This window comes from Ambystoma mexicanum, chromosome 11 (assembly GCF_040938575.1).
Source record: "Ambystoma mexicanum isolate Mex_15411 chromosome 11, UKY_AmexF1_1, whole genome shotgun sequence".
Classification (NCBI taxonomy): domain Eukaryota; kingdom Metazoa; phylum Chordata; class Amphibia; order Caudata; family Ambystomatidae; genus Ambystoma; species Ambystoma mexicanum.
This window is the reverse complement of record NC_090934.1, coordinates 479,320,474-479,342,716: the sequence shown is the minus strand read 5'-3', so window position 1 is coordinate 479,342,716 and position 22,243 is coordinate 479,320,474. Positions and strand designations below refer to the sequence as shown.

At 43.8% G+C, this 22,243-nt stretch overlaps 1 protein-coding gene across 5 annotated transcripts in view; it reads left to right on the top strand.

Annotated features, from left to right (window-relative positions):
- ALKBH3 (alkB homolog 3, alpha-ketoglutarate dependent dioxygenase) overlaps positions 1-22,243 on the top strand; it is a 653,468-nt gene that overhangs the window by 42,751 nt on the left and 588,474 nt on the right. For all 5 annotated transcript variants that reach the window (XR_011279653.1, XM_069623324.1, XM_069623325.1 and 2 more), the window contains exon 4: positions 7,766-7,800. Coding sequence is in view for 4 of the 5 variants with exons in the window: in XM_069623324.1 (XP_069479425.1) it covers positions 7,766-7,800 (35 nt within the window). In the remaining variant the exon portion in view is untranslated. The remainder of the gene's footprint in view (positions 1-7,765; positions 7,801-22,243) is intronic.

Genomic DNA, 22,243 nt, shown 5'->3' with positions numbered 1-22,243 from the left:
AACTGGGCATTCATGCATCAGGTCTTACAAACCATTACCTTTTGTCCTGTGTTCCAGCGTTTGTTCTTAGCTAACCGCCAGTAACTAGAATATAGGTCAATCTTGGTTAAATCGGCCCTATTACGATTTTTAGAGGAACAAGACTGGGATGTCTGCTGTCCCCACTGATCTTTGCTCTAGTCATGGAGCGACTAAACCTATTCAGGATGAAGGTATACCTGTGAACTGGATTCACAATAAGGTTTTCCTATATGTCGACAACCTAATGTTGACTGTAACCAACATCCCAGAGTCCCTGAAATCTGCCACAACGAACTGAGAAAGTTCTATGTCCTAAATGTCTTGGTGCATCAGGAGGCGCTTGGAAGACTGAGTTTGGCCTACCCTTCGAAATTGTATCTGGGTATAACCAATCCCCTCCTCTCTACTTGAGTTTACCATTGCAAGTTTCCCAAACTATTCAAAGCCTTTTCTAAGGACCTTACCAAATGTCACAAACAAGAGATCTCCTGGATGGGGCGCATAAATGCGGTCAAGATGAACCTCTTTCCTGAATTCCTATATTTTTGTTTGGCCTTCCAGTAAAGATTCTAACTCCAGACCTACTGACGCTTCACTGAAAGATCCTTGACTCTGTTTGTGCAGGCACAAAGCCACAGATACCCAGCGCAGTGGCACTGTGGAATGTCAGACAGGGTGATTTTGTGACCTGTGAAGGCATCATGAAGCAAGACACAGATAACAGGTTCACTTTTCTTAACCAAAGTATTTTATTTGTCTTAATTATCAAGATGGAGTAAGGCCTAACTTGCCCTATGATAAGGTGGCATTTCCCTACCTAAAGAAACTAAGGATAGTCTGTGTCAATAAGTTAAATTTAAAAGTCCGTCTGTGTCCAAAACCTATACTTGCCCTCACAACTGAAGATATACAATGTGTAGGAATATCAGCACCAAAAGAAACCGTGTTCAAAATAAAGTTCTGAGCTTCTTCCAGCTCTGGCTTGTTTCAACTTCCCCTTCCCCAAGTTCACAATAGGTCAAAAAGGTCTTGTGGTTCCCTTCCCCAAGTTCAACACAGTTCCAAGAAATTTCTGGTTTCCCTTTCCCAAGTACAAAACAGTTCCAAGATATCTCGGGGATCCCTTCCCCAAGAAGGCAGCTCTTTCAACAGAACTAAAATCTGTTCAAGTTTCTTGACTTTCAGTGATCCTTCCAGTTTCCCTTTATAATCCTTTAGATTCTTTAATAGTTCACAACAAATGATTTCGAATGGATTGTCCCATGTATTCCTCATCTTTGATGTACTCCAATATTCTGCTTGCAGCTCGGAAACCTTTCTTAGCAGAGTGCGCAGTGCGTCGTCGTCAACCTCAAGAGCCTCCAGCCTCCTCGAGTATGAAGTTGACGCTGGTATATATGGCATACACTGTGCCCGTTGCTTCAGTTCCGTTTTTCCGCACAGCTACTCGAAACGGTTATTCGCCTCAGCGTGTTACTTTGCAGTTATTAGTTCTTTACGAAAAATGTCTACTCGTATCCCGAAAGTGGGTTTCAAGAAATGTGCTGAGTGTTCGGCTAAGATGTCCATATCCGAACCTTTTTGAGCATGTCTCTGGTGCCTGGGTGTGGACTACATCTTTGAAGATTGTGGCTCGTGCCAGTCTATGACTGTAAAAGCGTTAAAGGAGAGGAAGGGGAAACTTGCTTTGGGCAAACCATCCCCAAGTTCGTCTTTGGTGACCCCCACAAAAGCTTCGTCCGAAGATATTTAGTATTTTTTTGTATTTAAATTGTATTTATAAAGCGCCTTAAGCCAAGATAAAAGCCCAAGAGGGATTAACCTATCAAGGAGGCAACTTACAAATCGTGAGACAAAGACGTTGGACTTAAATACGTACCTAGATATAGTTCTAAATTGTTTTAATATGAAGGTCGACTTATTCAAATTCACACGTAAATTCAAACTCAAATGGCGTCATGCATTTTAGTTGTAGCCCATTCCAGTTTGCATATGTGCAAACTACAGCTGCGTCTGGCTTTGGAATCGTGTCCTGATACACAACCACAAACCGAAGAGATTTCCGTTCAGTTTTTCTTATGGATGGAGGAAAGGAGGCTCGCTTTGGGGGGTCCCGTTTTCTCCCCGATTCCATCAAAGACAATGGCAACATCCATGGCAGGTGGGGGATCCATGTTGGACTATCTATACATGCTCTTTTTATGGGCCCTGGAAGAAGAGTACAAACACATATATTCCGAACGAAAAGCATTTTTGCTAATGCTGTGTGGACATTGTGGTTCTGTTGTCTGTAAAACAACACGCAAGGTCCTACCTCAACAAACAGGGGAACGAAACTTTGGCCCCTTCGCTTCCTGGCTATGGAGATCTGGAACTGGTGTCTCAAACATGCCATCTCGCCAATAGCCTCCCACCTTCCTGAGAGACTAGAACATCAGGACGGATGCGCTGAGCAGTTTTAGCTCCCATTCGTGTGCCTTATGTCTCAATCAGAAAGCTTTACTTCCAATATTTCAAAAATAGGCTATGCCCATGGTGGACCTCTTTGCGACACATGAGAACAGGCAACGTGCCCTATATGCTTCAGGGTGGGGAAACGTTCCGGACTCATTGGGAGAGGCTTTCGCCTTCAATGGCATAGGCAGATTTTTGTATGCGTTTCAGCCCCTCACTCTAATTCAAACGTTACTGCACAAGCTGAAGTGTACAGAGGGGTATCCCATGGTTCTTGTGGCACCTTACTGGCCGAAGAGATTCTGATTTTCAGATCTGTACAACATTGTGTCAACCGCCGTGGCAGCTACCTGATTGGGAAGGCATACTCCTGTAAAAACAAGAGATTATTCTCCACCCAAATACTCAATCGCTGTCCTTCGCAATGTGGTCGTGGAGGATCTAGTGTACAGGCATCTAGGACTGTTAGATATGACAGCCATACAGGCGACAAGAAAAGTAGGACAAGAGCTGAATACTCTAGCAAATTGACACGTTTTTGCCATTGGTGCTTGCATAGCAGGGCAAATCCCAGAGAGGCCACACAGAATGATGTTCTGATATTCGTCAGTGATCTGGCAGAAACAGGGGTATCGGTGCAGTCATGTAAAACATACTTGGAGGCCAAAAATGCATATCTAAACACAGGGAGCAGGGTTGTATCAATGGCAGTTCCTTAGTAAAAAGGCTATAGAGGAGGAGCAACATGCCTCTGCAGGAAATCCCATCCTCCGACCCAGAGCCGGCCTTAGGGGGGGGCGAGTTGGGTGACCGCCCAGGGCGCCACTCCCCTTCAGGGCACCATTAGCCCCTGCCACGCCAGCTCGGGGCCGTCTTCCAAGGGCTCCCCCGAGCTGGCGTAGTGGGAGAAGGCGTGGCAGGCACTTCATTGTCATTGAATGCACCCGCCGTGGCGGACTCATTCAATGACAATGGGGTGCTGACGCGTCCTATTCAAATCTTAAAGAAAAAAAAAGAAAAGTGGCCCTTCCTTGCCCCGCCCCCTTCCGCCCCCCCTGTGAACCTGGGGCGCGCGGGGCACCAATTCACCCAGGGCGCTGCTGCCCTTAAGGCCGGCCCTGCTCCTACCGTCTATGTGCTGTAAACAACAGTTTTGCCAATTCCGCAATGTATATTCGAAAGAAGGTATCCACTAAGAAAACCCTATCAAATGCACTCCCGAAGAGATGACAATCTGAGGGAGGAACTCCCTGAAGGAATATGAAAAGAGAGAAAGAGAAGCTGGTGACCTCACACGAGACAAGCGTAACGCCTTGAGAATACTGGCTGAAGAGCATGTATGAATCGCATAGAAACTGATGACTAAGTTAAGAATCAAGTAAGCTTTTATATGCAAAAAGAAGATTGCTCGTGTGAGAAGCACTACAGACGATGCAAGTAGTTCAATAAATGTACAGATGCTATAACACAAGTAGATCAAGTAATCTTAGACACTGGCTATAAGTAGTGAATAGACTGCATGCAAAGCCGCCATTAGAAACTGGACATCAGTGTCACAAATTTTAGTAAGCCAGGACTTATGGAGAGAAAAGCTGAAGGCTGTATCACAGCAAGAATTAGCTGAAGAGACTTGAGGGCCGTCTGGCTTGGTGTAAAAGCTGAAGCAGCCAAGCCCGGTTATCTATTCTTGAAGACTGTAATTGTGAGATGCTGAATCATCCCTTGTTAAGGTGGAAAGAAACAACACCAAGGTTGATTCATTTAAGACATTTAAATGCTGTAAAATGGACCAAATCGTGTTCTCCTGTCACGTGAGCCAAGGGTGGAAATGGAGCAGAGAGTGGAGTTTGAGACCAACAATAGTGAAAGCTTGCACGCCCTTAACCCAGAGACTAGGATACTTTTGCAAGGCCAAGTTCAAAGACCATCTTCATGGCAGAAGGCAATGGTGATGCGAGATGATGGGCTAATTGGGTGGAGAGGTGCAGTCAAGTCCACCTCCTAGCACCTGGGTTTGTGCTTGCATGCTGCTAAGTGAGCTGAATGTTCCAGAATGGCACACGCGTACCAACCAATTGGAGAGTGCCATATAAGAGAGGGCCTTTATAGTTTCAGAGCCAATTATGTATCGTGTACTTAATAGTGTTGAGAATGACAGTGCATTAGAGGTTGGCATAAGTGTCCACCTGATACTAGATGTCCAATCACATCCCAGCCCCTTATAGAAAGTACTTAGATGTTCCCTGTGAACGTATCACAACCCGTCGTAGGTTTTCTTTATTTGCCACATAGTATGACGTCACCTCTGACGAATTTCTATTATAAAGTAGTTTTTTTAATGAAATGCATTGAGTTGATGAGACTCGAGCAAATGTCCGTTGTAACTGTTTTAGATAATATAACAGCAACCGTTGCCATCTTCCCGAGTTGGTTTGATTATTTTATTTTGCATCCCATCCACTGCATGCACGCTACCCAAAGGGTCCTACGCTCAAGGCATTTCAGTGGGCTGTTTAGGCTCTATCCCCTGGCGAACATACTTCGTGGGATCTGAACATTGTGTTCAACGCACTTGTGCACAAACCATTTGAGCCATTGACTTCAACTGACTTAAAGTGGGTAACCCTGGAAACAGCATTCCTGGTGGCAGTAACCTCTCCATGAAGGATATCAGAATGACATGCCTTGTGTAGATGACTCTTACATAATGTTTCATAGGGACAAAGTGGTACTGAAAACAAAGCTGGGATTCCTTCCAAAGATAGTCAGTGATTTCCACATTAATGAGGAAATATCACTACCTGTTTTATTTTCCAAGCCCAACTACACATGCTGAACAGGGACTGCACACTCTGGACGTCACAAGGGTATTACATTCATATTTGGCCTTAACAAAATCTGTTCAAAGGAACTAACCTATTTGTAGCTTATGGGGGAATCAATGCCCATTTGTGCGGTGTCCACAGCCTCTTGTGGCGACCCAGAAGGAGGACTCAGACTAAGTGTGTACTTGTATGTTTATTTAAATAAAAAGAAAATGCCTATCTGGCCCAGTCATTTGGATCTCTTTTCATATCTTGCAACCCAGTTCACAACCTCTCTGCAGGTTATGTATGTCAAATCTTACTTCCATATGGTTCCCTCTTTCCAGGAAGAAAAGGTGTTCTTAATACAATTCCACCATTTCCATTTTGGTACTTGACAATGTTCTTGTTTTGTACTTAAGGATTGGAACCCTTCAGGTTATTTCTCTCTCTCCATTTCTGTTCATTATGTCTTGTATTTTCTGGGTTCCCCAAAGTCCTCTGACCCTCTGACAGGTTTACTTTGTTGGGGCTTTGGTGGGTTGTCTGCCCGTTTGGGTTTTCTTGGCTTCTGGCTTTTGCAACCTCGACTATCAACGTTTCTTGATTTCGGAGGGCTATCCAAAGCCCTCTGGCCCTCTGATAAGCTTTCTTTTGCTCGGTTACGATAGGGCATATGCCTGCTCGGCTTTGTCTGGCTCCTGTAACCGTTGTGGCTTCTCCAGCCTTGACTATCACTGTTCGTCCCTCTCAGCGGAGGAAGGGTTCGCCCAACCAGCTACCCCGCAGTGGAAGATGCCCACTATGTACCATATCCCCACACAACTGATATCACTTGCAATAACAGAAATATAAATGAAGCCAGTTAATGTTTGTTACTGTTTACTTGTTATTTGTTAAAAACTGAAATCTACAATATTGAACTAAATATACTGTATGCTGTAAATAAATGTGATTTCACAAATGCCAATAAAAACATTTCAAAATAAAACCTCTTCAGGAGCGTACGCCTCTTTTGCGCAGCTTGGCTCGGCAGCTAATACACTTCTTTGTGGAGTTCGGGGAATATGCTCGTCTACTGCAGTCTGGTGTTGGCGCTGGTTAACGGCCTCAGGCTCACCACGGCTTCTGTGTGGTTGCCCCACCAGGCCAGACGGTTGCTTTACCGTCCCTCCGTCTCTATCTCCTTCTCAATCTTGACTTCTTCTCCTCTCAGGATGCCAGCCTTACGGCATCTTGTGAGCGATTCGTTCACTGTCCACGTTACTGCTAACTCCGCAGTCTAGTGTGGTTCCGCCCCTCCCAGACGTTGTCCCGTCAGAGGCTCACCTCTACGTAGGATTCACTCTCCTCGATTCCAAGTACCTCGTGGTTTTATGTACGTCCTTGCAAACAAAAGGGGTGTGCCATTCCTCTTTGACTATGGTGTTCAGGTGGGATCCCTCATTACCTGAAGAGATTGAAGAAATGTCACTATTTTGTGAATCCAAAACAGGGTTAACATTCTTTCTGATTCCAATGCAGGTGGATATGTTAATGATAGTCCTTGTCTCTAAGAGGGGAGTCACTCCTAGTAGGTCCTACTTGCACAGTCCCCTAGGGAGGGTCTTGCTGAGCAGCCTCATCTCTCTAGCCTCAAAAGGGGTCTCCCCCCTCTGGGGAGAAGGGACACATAGTCCAGATTTGTCACACTCGATAGCACTTTGGATGGTTTCCACTATTTTGGAGGCATACAAATTTTAAATAAGGACTGCACTGAAGGGGTTACACACTCATTTAGTGAGAGGAAAAGCAGCATTGGTAGCTTTCCAACGACTGGTACAGTTCCAGGATATTTGTAAGGCGGCCAATTGGATACCCCACACTCTTAGTGAAAACATTACTCACTAGGTCAAAGCTCTAGAAACGATGCAGGTTTTGGACACAATATTTTTTGTTGAATTTCTCGTACCTAGGGTGCTTTAGATTCTCCTTTCAGTATGTAGGAAAGGGGGCGGGATGTAAGAGTACGAAAAAGTTACTCACTGTAGTGACAATGGTGCTCTTCCTCCATTCTCCCCCTTCCTCCATACTCCCCCACCTTCCTCGCTTATAAGTTCCCAAGTCCGACTTGACAAAGGGACCGACGGTTGGGGCACTCAGAGGAGGTACCACACAGGGCATGTACAAGATGCACCAGCGCAGAAAATTCTAGGAGGCTGCTTTGCAACACGCTCTGCTCCCTGTCCCCATTACGAGAGATGTCCTAGAAATATGGAGGAAAGGGGACTATGGACTAAGAGTACCAGTGTACTATGGTTAGTAACCTTTTTTTAATTGCATACCTCTAATGAGCATGGACGGCCACTGAATGCTTAGCTTTCACTACCTAGAATGCAAGTCTCTGGTTGGATCAGAAGTACCCCTCTGAGCAGTTTCTCATCTCTTATATTCTCTTCATGATCTCTTTTGAATCCTTTTATATGTGGTATCTTTTCATCTTTCAGGTAACACGCAGAATTCCAGAGCCAAAGATAATTGAGTAAGTATGAGGCTTGTGAAACAGCCAGCAGTTGTTTTAAGTTTTTGGTGTGAGCAGAAGATTTCCAGTTACCACCGTGGGATATGGAAATCTGGACCAGCACATGCATCAGTTTTACATAAAGGCTCATATATACTTGTTTTTTGTCTACTTATGTTAATCCAGGTCTAATTTTCTGGGTTGTGAATTCTCATTCATAGTACTTTTTCACTGAAAGTAATTGGGGTTGTATTTTATAATTAGCAGCCGTTCATCTATTAAGTGAAGTTAAAAAATGGAAATATTACACTTTCACTGTAGTGTTTGCAACTCCAGTTTTCGAACGTCATTGTTTTCGTACTGATTTAACAAAAGGGAGTTGCGCATTGCACTAAAAAGAAGTTATCTAGGAGCATTTGTAACCAGCATAAAATTTGGCTTTTATGGTTTCACACTTCTCAATCTACATATTTCCCACATAGTCTTGCTAAGGTGCTACATCTACATGAAAGTTGCAGGGCTACATTTTTGTTTTAACCCTTAACGTTTATAAAGATGTTTTGTCAAACTAGAATTAGTTTGTTAGGTTTTTTCAGAACCAACACTGCTGTAGGGTTCTCTGAAGCCAACCTTAGTTGACCTGCCTACCTTATTATTGGAGCCATGCTTTCATCCAACTTTTTAGGATTTGCAATATACTTTTGCAAACACAGTACTTTTTATGCAGTGTATCAATTATATTTGTGATGTCATCTTTGATGTCATGGGTGTTATTCTTAGCAAGTGCACGGTGGTGGCGCGAGTTATGTTTGCTTAGCTTACCATAACTAGCGAATTTAAGTTTTTTTTTCGGTTTTACTTGTAACCTTTTTAACAACGTCCCTTTTTAACGTTTTTTCACTGAATTTCATAGGTTTTTAGTAGCGCAAGTTAACCATAACATCCCTTAAACACATTTTTTTCACTGAATACAGATATCATGAATTTGATAGGTTTTTACTAGGATACCCTTAGTTTATATAGATAAACCATACAACATACTGAACCCCCTGTCCCATGCTAGCGGGTGCAATGTCCGCAGACCATGCGAATGTCCGCAGATGGACTCGGTCAACGTCAACACTGTGCAAAAACTCAGGGGGTATCTTACATTGTTGTATCATACAACAAACACACTGAACATGTTCAAAGAGCAGCATATAATTAAATTACATTCAGAAATAAATAAGAAGTACAAACTGTATATGTAAGACACCAGCAGTCCAATTACATAGCATATGAAACATAATGGAACATACCAAAAAATAAATAACATGCTTCCATCAGAATTACCTCACTGATGCTTTATACAGAAACTGCACAGCAAATATCAACAGCACACCTACAAAGCAGTAACAGCAAAACTGAAAAACGAACTGGTAAGTACACTACATTCATTCCTATAGTTATAAACTTTCTTTAGTAGGATACACTAAAAAATGTAGCCATTTCTTTATACACAGGAATGGCCAGCACTCTAGAGTGGCTTGAAGAACATTTTCCCCAGGATGAAATGAGTAAAAACAGTGATACTAATGGTAGACACTACAGTTTCCAAAGTAAGCCAAGTAATGCACATTATTTCACATGTACCTAACATATTTTATTTCTTTAACAGTACATACAGAAAATAAGAAGAACAGTACATCATGTACTAATGGAACAACATACAATGTGGAAAATCGTGTACAGCATTTAGAACAAACAAAAGAATCAATTAATGACCAGTTTCATTATTTTGAAGAACTTTGTAGAAAACCATATCATGGAAAAAATGAAATATCACTGCCCCATGCAAACCTGTACCACTTCTTCATGCCCCAGTCAACCATCCTCAAAAAATCCCCATCACCAAAAACGTTATGATGAGACCTCAATCCCTTCCTTCCCTACCATCCAACAGGTAGAAAACCCTAATTTCCCTGTATGTCTCTATTTCTGCTTCCCCCTCTCTTTCATAATTTCTATATTTTTGTACATTAATAAAGTATTATGTATACTGTTCCTATATGTCTGTATTTTTTCAAAAGGCCACAGGATGTCCGCAATTAATCAAAATGGGGGTGTCCTAAGGACACTATGCCTGTTTGTATTGTCCGCAATCTAAATGGAGGTGTCCGTAGAACATACAACCCGTCCGCATGGCTGCAAACTTGTGACGCATCTTTAATTAGTTTAGGGACCCGAACCCTGTCCGGCAGACACTTGTGCGAATGCACATCCCACCCTTGGGGTCCTACGAACATCCCGCCTGTCCGTAACTGCCTGCTGCACGCGTGTCACACTTTTAATTAGTTCGGGGACCCAAACCATGTCCGTAGAACACCCGTGCACTTGCATACAACTGATCCTGCGCCTTAATGGCCTACAGACAGGCGTCCCATTCGCGAATGTGTCCACAACGTCCTCATGTGACCGCACCCACGCTAAGCGCAGGCGCTTGTCCGTGGACTGAGTCCGGGGCCCCGGACACTAAAGTGCTTTTTTGAGCAATCCAAGGTATTTTACTGTGAAACTTCACCCTTGTACATGTCCCAGACCATGTCCCCAGCGATCTGGATATTTATTGGAACTTATTGAGCTCTTTTTGGTGTTCGAATTGTGCAAAGGCCACACCCTAGAGCTGATTCTCATTCTGGTTTTGGAGTTCCAGGACAGACACTGCTCCACATTGCTGGATTGGATTGCTCTTGCTTGCTGTTTCCTGTCTGCAGACTGCTGACATCCTGGTGGTTCCTGACACCATTGAAGATGGCAACCATGGCTGCTGTTGCTGCTGCTAGTTCTACCTCAGCACCACCCCCTCCACCACCACCACCACCTCCCAAGGGTCTGGAGAGGGGAACAGGTGTGGAGATGTAGAGAATGATGAAGAGGATGATGAGGTTGAGGAAGTCCCTACTACTCGCAGCCACCGTGAATCTTGGGTGTGGAGGCTGTTTACCACTGTTGGAGGGGTACCCAAAGCTCGTGCACACAAGGTGCGCTCCACTGAGTGCCAGATGGAGCTCAGTCATGGCAAACCGGGTTTGTACAGCTACGGGGCTACTTCCATGCGGCGACACATAAGATCATTCGAAACAGCGGCGATTCATAGGATCGTCCCCTGCGATAAAAGTAGTAGGTTGAGTTCCTCTACAGCAAGCTCTGTTTCTGCTTCTGCCACCACAAGAAACACTCCTGTGGGGTAGCGCATCCCTGTACCAGCCTTGCAGGCCATATTCGCCACAGAAGACCCTTACCTTTCGAGGGTCACTGTATTGTGTATGTACTGCGATGCGGTACTCTGCACAGGGGAGACACTTTGGAGTGCTTTCGAGGCTACGGTCCGGGAGCATGAGGAAGACTGCCACGGACCTGATTAAGGCCCACCCAACATCTTCCTCTCTCCACCTGCCCTTTCTTATCCACGTGGTTGGTGCTCCTTCCTTACCCTTCCTTTCCTTGTGTGTCTTGTTAAAAAAATAAATACTAAACAACAAAAAACAGACCCACCTTTCACAGTTTAAAAATAGAAGTGCCAATGAAATGCTGCAGGGCCCTGTGAATTTTTAGAAGTCAGCGGACATTCGATTTTTTGGAGTACTGTTTTATCAAAACCATTGCACTCTTCTCCGGGATGAAGTGGTGGCTCTGAAAAGAGCCTTTTTGTGGTGTTTTTATGTGTTTCGAAAACTTTAAGTGGTCAGCACTTACTGGAAAAAGGATTGCTATACTTCCAAAAAGGGTCGCAATGCATTCTGTATATTTTTCAGAAAAATCTATATTTTGCAGAAAAATCTGATTCCCAGCATGAGTAAAATGGACTCCACCTCTGCGGAAAATGTGTGTGCTACGAAACATATTATCATTGTGAAAAGAGGACATACCAACATCTCTGAAAGCGCAAACAGCTTTGTTGACATTGCGCCTCGCTTTCTCCATTTGTGGACCAAATGAAGATGAACGCAGTCACATTTTTGTCTCTGCGCAATACCAGAAAAAATTACGCGGGAGTTTGTAAACATGTCTATGACTTTCCCAAGTCCTTCTTTCATTGCAAATTGCAAGGAGATTCCAGAGACATGTCCTAAACTGTTCCCTCCACAATGAATAATAATAATGTCTGGGTGACAGTGTGTCATCAAAGTGGCACAAAGAGGAACCAAATCTAACCACTTCATTCTTCATACTCCATTCCAGTGCACAATCACATGAGGGAATCCAAGATGTGCAGCCACTCCACAGCGATCTGCCTGCAGCTCCAACCAATTTATCCACGAGTCACCCAAAATCCAGACAATCTGCCTTCTGAAAGACACAGCCATAGCCATCTGCTTTCCTCTCAGGAAACAAACTTTCTGCTAAAGTCTTTCCTTGCACATAACACCCAGTAAATCTTATTGACCAATCCCTTGGCCTGCGCAGTATCATGTGCATGCCTCTCAACTGCAAAATCCCTGTATGTAACACGCGCAATCCGCGGTGTCCGCGGACAAAACGTGAAATCTGAGTTGGGAATGAAAATTTAAATGCTGTGCTCCACTTCCCTTTTTATTTATTTTTTGGGAGCTTTTTTGAGGCTTTTTCAGATTTTGTCTCCTACATGACTTCACAACACTTTTCTGATTGAGTTCTGAATATTACCAAGTAAAATTGCATTACCACAATCTGTGAAAGTCATTCCATCACAAAAAGAAATTGCACCATCTTCCAAAAGGTTCTCATTTTAGAATGATGGCATGCCCACAGAATACATAAAAGAAGATATTCCTTCATTAACAAAACATCTTGCTATGTCTTTTTGAGGATTAAAGACACCACAAGACATCCATGCAGTCCTACGTGGTATTTGGGGGAAAAAAGTATCTTTGCAGATTGAAATAGGTACATCAGTTCCTTTAGCAACTGTTTCAGTGCACCCTGCAAACTTATTGCACTCGGATACCCCAAATACATTCCTCCACAATTTACCACCAGGATATCTGGAGTGTTAAAAACAGCCATATTTTTACAAAGTGTAAATACATCTTGCAAATTTCTCCCTGGCACATCACACCACATAGCCTCCACTCCCTGCAATCCAAGATTGTCAGAAATGCCACACATGTTTGCATACCACTGCAGATTAGTGATAAAACCATCTCCCACTATCCACACTCTGACTCTGTCCATCTCTGCAACCACAGCCATCTTCACTACATACAGCAATGAAAAAAATGATTACCCTCTCTCCCTATGGATGACACCCTCAGCAGCTGATTGGCTAATCCCCCCCAATCCCATTTCCATGCCAAATATGCTGAGAAGCCCTGGATGTGACACGCCCTTGTCAAATGAGAAATTATATCGTACCTCCTATTGGAACGAATATATGTATATTGGTTTACGCCAAGCTGCTTGTAAGCCACTTGCGAAGAAATCCATGTTGCAAGGTCCTGACTTTAGAATCAATGTAAGCTGCCATTTTGGGTCAATCCGCCATTTTAGGTTTGCTCTGTAAAGTCACCCTGAGAGTTAAAATGGTGGACAATGTAATTCCGAAATACAACATGGCCGTCTTGACCTCTGTGTGTAATTAATATGTAACTTGCCTGCAGGCCACTTGTTGGGGTCGTGAACTGAGACCTTGTCCTTCGTTGACCTGTGTGTAAAGGATTACTCGCGCCAATGAAACTAATCCGCGAGCATATGTTAAGAACAATGTATTCAAATACTGAACTGAGAACACTTGTTTAACTACATTGTATTAATGTTTGAGAAGACCTGTATGAGAAATCCCAAAATACACAGTTGCCGTGTAGGCTTATTGACATATGTATTAAAGGCAAACTAGTTGCATGTGGAAATGCGAACTCGGCATGAACCCTAGATCAGTAATGTATTAGAGGAATATTAACCTGAAGTAGGGTTGGACATCATGTTCGCAAATGGTATAAAAGAGCGGCGAACTCTAATGTACAGCGTCTCTCAGTGAACACACTGAACCACGCTGGAGTTTGTTGTGTTGTACTGAGGGCCGATAGCTATTTGTTACTTTTCTTGGAAAACTGTTCAGTATAAAATAAAGTTCTTTGTATGTTCCTTTGTAACCCGTGTTCGGTGTATTACCTTTTGGGGTACTCGGCCTCGATATTTTGATTTTGTTTTCACAGTTGGCGCCCGAATAGGGACCCTCAAGATTGATGCCGGATTATCGAAGGTTGACTCTCGCTATCGGACAGTGTGACAAAATAAGGGGCCCCTTCTGAACGAGATGCGACACCTCAGCAGCGCTGCACGACCCGATCCCTGGACGATTAGCTTGTGGTCCGAGACGGCATCTTGACGAGGGTCCACTTATCGAGGCGGGCAGATTTGCCGAAATCACCAAACACGAGGTAAGATTAGTTAGGTAAGATTCTTTGTAATCCGATCGGACCTCCTTGGGAATCGATCAGGTGAGTCGTGACCCGACTCTTAAATAATCCTGATAATTTGATTTTTGCGTATTGTATCTGCAGACTCAATTATTGACCAGGTAACACCAATAATTTGATATGCCTGGGAAATTGTCTACCTGCTTCAGGGCATTGTTCCGCAGCGATAGACGATCTTTGGAATTTAGCCGTCCCGCACCACAGGAGGGGTTGCCGGCGTGTACTATGTACTGTAAGCATGACATTGGAAGGATAGTGTTTAATGGTATTTGGCACAGACACACCAGACATGCCTCCGAACTTCAGTGGCCAATCAATGATAGTTTTGAAATCCCTCGTATTGAGTCTTTAGAGTCAATTCTATTAAAGAAAAAGGCTAGACCTGCAGCATTCGATGTTTTTCAGAATTGGAAAAAAGAAGTGTTGCAGCAACTTAAGAGTAGATAAAAACATCTGCGCCGTCATAAGACGAATGCCCAAAAAGCATTATTGTATGACCAAGATAAACATTCTGAGTCGACTAGGAATATGGATAGGGCTTTCTCACTTGGAATTCAGAAAATCTATCCTTCTAAATATCTTCATGTTTCCGATGAATTCATTGACAAATTGTTAAATGAACGAAGGCCTGGTGCCTCTGCGCCATCTCCGTATGTCCCTTTTCCCGCTGCTTTGCCTCTTCCTTCTGTTATTCCTGCTCTTCCTGCTGTTGTTCCTGCTCCTCCTAATGTTACTCTTCCTCAAGTTACTGTTGCTCCATTTATTCTTCCACCCCTTCCTATTGCACCAGTAGCAGTACCTCCATTGAATTTGCCTGCTCCCCCTCTTCCAAGTGGTCTTGTGCCGCTTGTAGCCGATCAGGGTGCGGGATCAAGGGTTGTCACCCGCAATACTGTACCAACAGAGAGGAAACAGGATTTGATTGCATGGGCTAAGCATTGTATGGAGAGAGATGATCAAGCAAATGTTTTTGCCACACTTTTTAATATGGATAATTTTCCTGAGAAAAATGTTTTTATTGAAGGTTTAGGGATTCATTTATGTGTAATGTGGGGCACATTAAATAATACAGATCTCCCGCAAGGGTTAAGGGATCTAAACACTTTAGCGCTTTCAAGAGACACTGTGGAGAAAGTTAATGAGCATGTCGAGAGGTTGTTTGAGTATAGAAAGGAGTTGGAAAGGTTACAGAATGAGGATGACGAGGCGGAAAGTATGTATGTACAGAAACGGTTCATTCCTTGTCGTAAATCGATATCTGAGGAAGCACAAATTTGTATGAAAGACACGCTTAGATGGATTTCAGATATGTCAATAACTCCAGTTGAGGTATATGACACATATAGTCAGTATACACCAGAAATGCAGAGGAAAGTGATACATGTAATGATAGAGTACCTACAGGATGATTGTATAAAAAGAAAGATTAGTTGTCCCACAGAGTTATTGAGTATTTATAAGAGAGCTTTTCCACTTGACACTTCTTCGACTGCTTTAGCGCTCGACTTAGCTCTGTTGCTTAGTAAGCGTTCGGAGTTGCCTACTTCTCAGTTGCCTATGAGAGAGGTTCCTCCGACATTTGTCCCGAAGGTTGAGATTGCGGCTGATCCTGCAGCAAATATAGTCGCTGTGAACATTCCTGCACATTATGTATTGCAGTTTGTTCATGTCCCGTTCTCAAGACAGGAAGTGAATACTATTAGACAATCTATTCCTGATATTAGGAAAAATCCGACAGGATTCTATAAAGAAATAGAGTCCGTCTTGCAGTCCTCAGTGGTCACCCTAGGTGATATTGATTTGTTATTTCCCGTACTCCTGTCCGTAGATTTGTGGAAACAAGTTAGGACTATAGACGACGTACCAGGGTTGGAGGTACATGGGCGAATATAACTAGATTTGATGGGGAAAGGCCAGCTGGTGAAAGACTGCCCCAGGTGATACTAACTCTGCCTGATAGAATTATTGTAAAATTGAAAACTAGAATTCCTGAGAAAAGAATTATTTGGGACAAACTTACGGCCTATGTCCAAGGGAAGTCTGAGGGTGCTACCGAGTTCTTTAATCGGTTTGAACAGGTATTCTCGGATTTCAACGGACAAGACTTAGGCACAGAGTCTGGGAAAAGATTGTTTGTGGACAAATTTGTGCGTGGATTGCTGCCCGACATCCAGTCACAAATTATGTCTTCTGAGAGCGCTTGGCAGGCGAAGTCCCAATCTGAAGTACTGCACATGACTCAGTACTACGAGAACCGTGTCAACAATGAAAAAGATAAGAGTTGAAAAACGAAAAGGTGATTTAAAGACTGAAGTACTATTACAGCAAATTGTTAGAGGCCCAAGAGGGGTAGTTCGCAGATTAGAGGTCAGTATGTTCCACAAGGGAATGTGCCCTTGGGTCCTGTGAACATAGTGTGCCTATTGCCGACAGGAGGGTCATTGGCGTGCACAATGCCCCGTCCTTCGAAAGAGGTTGAATAACACATTTGGGAATATGGGTAGATGATCCAGAGGGTGTAGGGGGCCCTGGTAGAGGTCAGTTTGCACAGGATCCTCAGCAACCTTTTTCACAGGGTAATCAGACCCCAAGTGTGGATTCTAGGAACATATTTGATCATCCTTCTGCTGCATATCTATCTGAAGAGCTTCCTTTTGATGATATTCTGTTTTGTTAGGATTGCCCGAAGCAGGGTTTGGAACCTACACCTATTCCCGTCAATCAGAAAGGTCCCTACGTTGAAATGGTGGTGGGAAATAGGAAACATCAGTTTTTGATGGATACTGGAGCACAGAAGGTGTTCCATTGATCAATCACGGGTTCCAAACATTCCACTGTCAGGGCAAACCAATGTTTCTGTAGGGTTTTCTGGCACACCAGTTGTTTGTCCAGTTTCTTCGCCGGTACCCATTTCTTTGGGTCCTTTTACGGACCACTGTCCATTCCTTTTGACTTCGAATTGTGGAGAGAATCTTCTGGGGTTGAACCTGTTAAAAGAATTAAATGCAGTAATTTATTGTTCTTGTGATGGAGTGCGCTTGACGATTTCACCACAGCAACTTTCTGTCTCTCAATTCTTAACTAGACCTTTGCCGCCAGAATTCAGTGATGTATCAGAGTGCTTATGGGCTGTTGACGACAATGATGTTGGTGTTTTGCAGATTGAGCCTGCTAAGATAGTTTTGAAACATGGAATTGAGCTGCCACGCATTCCCCAGTATAAGATTTCAGTTGAGGGCGAGCGAGCTTTGAAATGCATTGTTTCCGATTTTGTGCATCACAGGGTGATTGAGGACATTTCAGGAAGTTTGTTCAATAGTCCAATTTTACCAGTGTACAAGAAAGGCGATAATGCAATTCCATTCCGTTTCATAATTGATCTACGTGCCATTAATAAAGTCGTCGCTACGCAATTTCCAATTGTGCCTGATGTGACGACAATATTGACCATGATTCCAGCTACAGCTACTTACTTTAGTGTTGTGGATCTAAAGAATACTTTATTTAGTATTCCTATACACAAGGATAGTAGATACTTGTGTGCGTTCACTTTAGGGGGACGCTCGTTCACATTTACTCGTGCACCTCAAAGTTACACAGAGAGTCCTTGCATCTACAGTAGGGCTTTGAAAGAACAGATTGATACCCTTGAATTGCCCTCTACTTGTACATTGCTTCAGTATGTTGATGACTTGCTTTTAGCTGCTGATTCTCGGAGCGCTTGTAAGGAGGGCACTGTGTTATTGCTTATTTATCTAGCTAAGCATGGTCACAAAGCTTTGCATTAAAAGTTTCAATATTGTTTCCAGGAGGTAGCCTATTTAGGCTATCTCCTGTCAAAGGAGGGAAGAAGATTGACACCTGAAAGAATAACACATCTCTGGCATGTTTGTCCCAAATACACAGAAGGAAGTTAGAGCCTTGATAGGTATGGCTTCTTACTGTAGGTTGTGGATCCCGAATTTTTCACTAGTGATCAAACCGATGTTGGCTTTGACAAAGAAGGGCATTTCTTCTCCATTGCCATGCAACGCGGAACACCAGCAATCGTTTGACTTGCTCAAGACTGCATTATGCTCTGCACCAGTTTTGGGCACACCAAACTATGAAAAGGCCTTTGTGTTGTTTGTGCATGAATGTGATGGATGTGCTTTGGCTGTATTAACACAGGAACATGGAGGGAAGAATAGGCCGTGCAGTTACTTTTCTTCCGCCCTTGATCCTGTAGCATGCGCTTTGCCAAGATGTTTGCGAGCTGTCGCTGCTGCTGCATCTGTAAAACAGAGTGAGGGAATGGTCCTAGGCCATGATCTAACCCTGATGGTGCCTCACTCTGTAGATGTTCTACAGAACCGAACCCAAATGCAACACCTCACTTCCGCACGGTTGACGAGATATGAATTGATCTTGTTTGCTCCTCACATCCAAATTAAGAGGTGTTGTGTTCTTAATCTGGCTGAACTCCTATCTTCCCCGCAAGGTACTACTTGCGGCGATGAAGAGTCACATGACTGTCTGTATACTACCGAACAAGAGACAAAGGGTAGAATTGATTTGAAAGACACTCCTTTGAATAATCCGCAAGGAGAGCTGTTTTGTGATGGCTCCTGCTTCAAACTTCCGGATGGTACATCCACAGCTGCTTATGCAATCACCACATTAAGCACGGTCGTGGAAACCAAAAGAATCACGCATAACTCTGCGCAGGCCGCAGAGATTATAGCATTGACCCGAGCTTGTGAACTTTCCGAAGGGCTTACAGTAAACATATATACTGATAGTCAGTATGCCTTTGGGGTGGTTCACAACTTTGGGAGACTTTGGTCAGAGAGAGGGTTCTTAACTTCACATGGCACCAAGATCCAACATGGCTCCCTAATAGTACAACTGCTCTCAGCGCTTGCGCTCCCTGCTCAGTTAGCCGTCATGAAATGTGCAGCACATCGAAAGATTACAGATGACATAGGAAAAGGGAATGCTTTTGCTGATCAGATAGCTAGACAAACTGCTACCGATCTCTTTACGGAGATATATGTTTCAAGGGAGACTGTAAATGCCTATGCAATGGACGAGGGTGTTGGGTCTGTACGGGATATCCAAGCCGATGCCACATTACGGAATCCAAGAGGTGGGCTGAAGGCTTGGGGAAACTCGATGATGATGGGTGTTGGGTGGACATAGTTGAAGGGAAATGGCTTCTCCCTGACGCTTATGTAATGATGATGGTCATCATGGCCCATGGTCCTACGCATATATGTGCCCAGAAAGTCACAAAAATGTTAGAGAAAGTTTGGGCAAATGACAAAATTTCGAAAATTGCCCAGCGCTATGTTCAGGACTGCATGATTTGCCTACAACATAATGTGGTAAAGGGCACAGCAACTCCAAGGGGAAGGTTTGGGCCACCCTCTTGGTCCCCTTCGAAGTCATCCATTTCGACTTTATTAAAATGGAACGGTGCAACAATATGAAGTACGTGTTAGTGGTCATCTGTGCTTTTATAAATGGGTTGAGGCTTTCCCTGTTAAAGATGCTACAGCCATGACTACTGCAAAAACCATGTTAAAAGAATACTTCCCGCGGTTCGGGCTACCACGAGTCATCTGGTCAGACAATGGTCCACATTTTGTCGTTGCTGTAATTCTGCAGATATGTGCAGCATTACAGATCGACAAACGGTTCCATTCGGCCAGACACGCTCAGAGCACCGGACTAGTAGAAAGACACAATGGTATCATCAAGAACAAGCTCGCTAAAACGTGTGCCGGCACTAAATTAAAATGGCCGGACGCCTTATCGATCGTGTTATTAGCCATGCGTACAACCCCTCAAACTAAGACTGGGCTCTCTCCATTTGAGGTGGTAATGGGTAGACCTGCCAATATCTGGAACCTTCCTAAATGTAGATCTTTGAGAAATGTTGAAAATGTATTACTTTCAGATTATTGCAACCAGTTGACTAAAAACCTGTATTTGATTTATCACCAGGTGCGAGAGGCTTTACCTGGGCGATACGAGGGCCTGGGCCACAGCATACGGCCTGGGAACTGGGTGCTCATCAAGGCATTTGAGCGGTCTTCCTGCCTTGCACCTCGCTGGAGGGGCCCATTCCAGGTCCTGTTGATCACACAGACGGCGGTGCGGGTCTCTGGCAAAAAGAATTGGATCCACGCGTCGCATGTCAAGAAACTTCCTCACCCAGTGCCACACGATACAGAAGAAACAGAACCCCTCGCTAATGCTGCAACCAACGATCCCAAAGCAGTAGATGGCGCTGAGAGTGTATCGGAGAATCTTTCTGAGCCTTTGAGGCTTGGGAAACCTGCCATTTTGTCTCCACACTCTCCAAACGTTTTGTTTCCGGAAACTGTTGTTTCAAATTCGGCATCTTCACTTGTTTGTGATACGTTGCTTCCAACGGGAAGTGACGACACATTGTTTCCAGATCAATCAGTAACGGGAAAAGCAAGGTACAATCTGCGTCCAAGAAAATAGACTTACGGCACGGTTTTGCTGTGCATCTGATAGACTTACGGCACGGTTCGGCTGTGCATTCGGAGAAGGAAAGGATCATCGAGGGCTTGTTTTTGCCCAAATTTGAGAAAGGGGATTCTGTTGGCTAGGGTTGTGGAAGGACTAAGAAGTCGCGCGGCCAGGAGTTCGCCAGCAACGAACATTGGGGGTTTCCGTTTGAAGACTACAATGCCTGCCACCGCTACTGCTCGTATGGGACTTGTAAATGATTGTGTGACCAACCGGGATAATGGACAAAGGTCTTGGGCCCCGAAAACTTATTGCTGTGTTCTTATAATAATATTTGGTTTTATAATAGTCACTGTCTTAGGCTTATGGTACCTCGAGGAAACTCATCCTTTAGAGTCCTTGTTACCGACTGAAAATGTACCTACTGTTCCTACTCCCTTCGTACATTTGCATACTCTGTCCCCAAGGGACTTCCAGCATAGACAAAGTTACCACAATAATACTCTGCTACTTATCATGAATGCCAAGCATGCCATTTTTAATAAGTCCAACTGTTGGGTCTGCTCACATTTACCTCAACACGGGGATAAGGGGCTAGGTTGGTATATCCATCCTTTACCTTTGGCAACTGCTTGTTATGCTTCTCTTAGAGCACTGTCCTTTGGGTGTTGGAACGATTGCATCTCAGCGGAACTTTGATGGCACTAATTTGAATAGCTTTGAGAAACGTGTTCCGACTCCCCTGGGATGCTCGCTTTTTGCAAATAGGAGTAAGCTCAACGTTGCTTCTATTAGGCCTGCTGATAGACTGTCTCGTCCTTTTCAATCTTTGATTTCCTTTAAGAAGGCTCCGATTAGTGGGGTCCGCTTGCTGTGTTTTCGTGCCAGATTCCTCCCCGACTATCTTCAAGGCAATACAGAATCTGCACGTCCTTAGTTCAGATGTGCATGTTCCCGAGGGAAACTGGGATCTTAGCGCTTGGTTCTGGGACTTCTTGCGATCTTGGGGTTGGAAGGTACTTTCGGTCTTACTGATCATTTTGGGAATTCTGTTGTTCCTTTGTTGTTGTATTCAGTGTCTACCTAGTATATGTTCGATGCTAGGGGGATGTTGCGCACAAACGATAGGTGCAATAGGACATAAAGTGTATGCCCCAGATAAAACTTCTAAAGAATACGTGTTAAAAGAAATTTTAGCGAATTACCTGATGGCAATAGATATTTCTGACAGCGATTCAGGGTGCATGGATGATGATGCATGGAATTATTTTGCAAGGTGATCAGAAGTAGTTTAGCACTTGGCATAGGCCAAAAGGAGGGTTTGTCAAACGAGAAATTATATCGTACCTCCTATTGCAACGAATATATGTATATTGGCCTACACCAAGCAGCTTTTAAGCCACTTGCGAAGAAATCCGTGTTGCAAGGTCCTGACCTTAGAATCAATGTAAGCCGCCATTTTGGGTCAATCCGCCATTTTAGGTTCGCTCTGTAAAGTCACCCTGTGAGTTAAAATGGTGGATGATGTCATTCCGAAATACAAC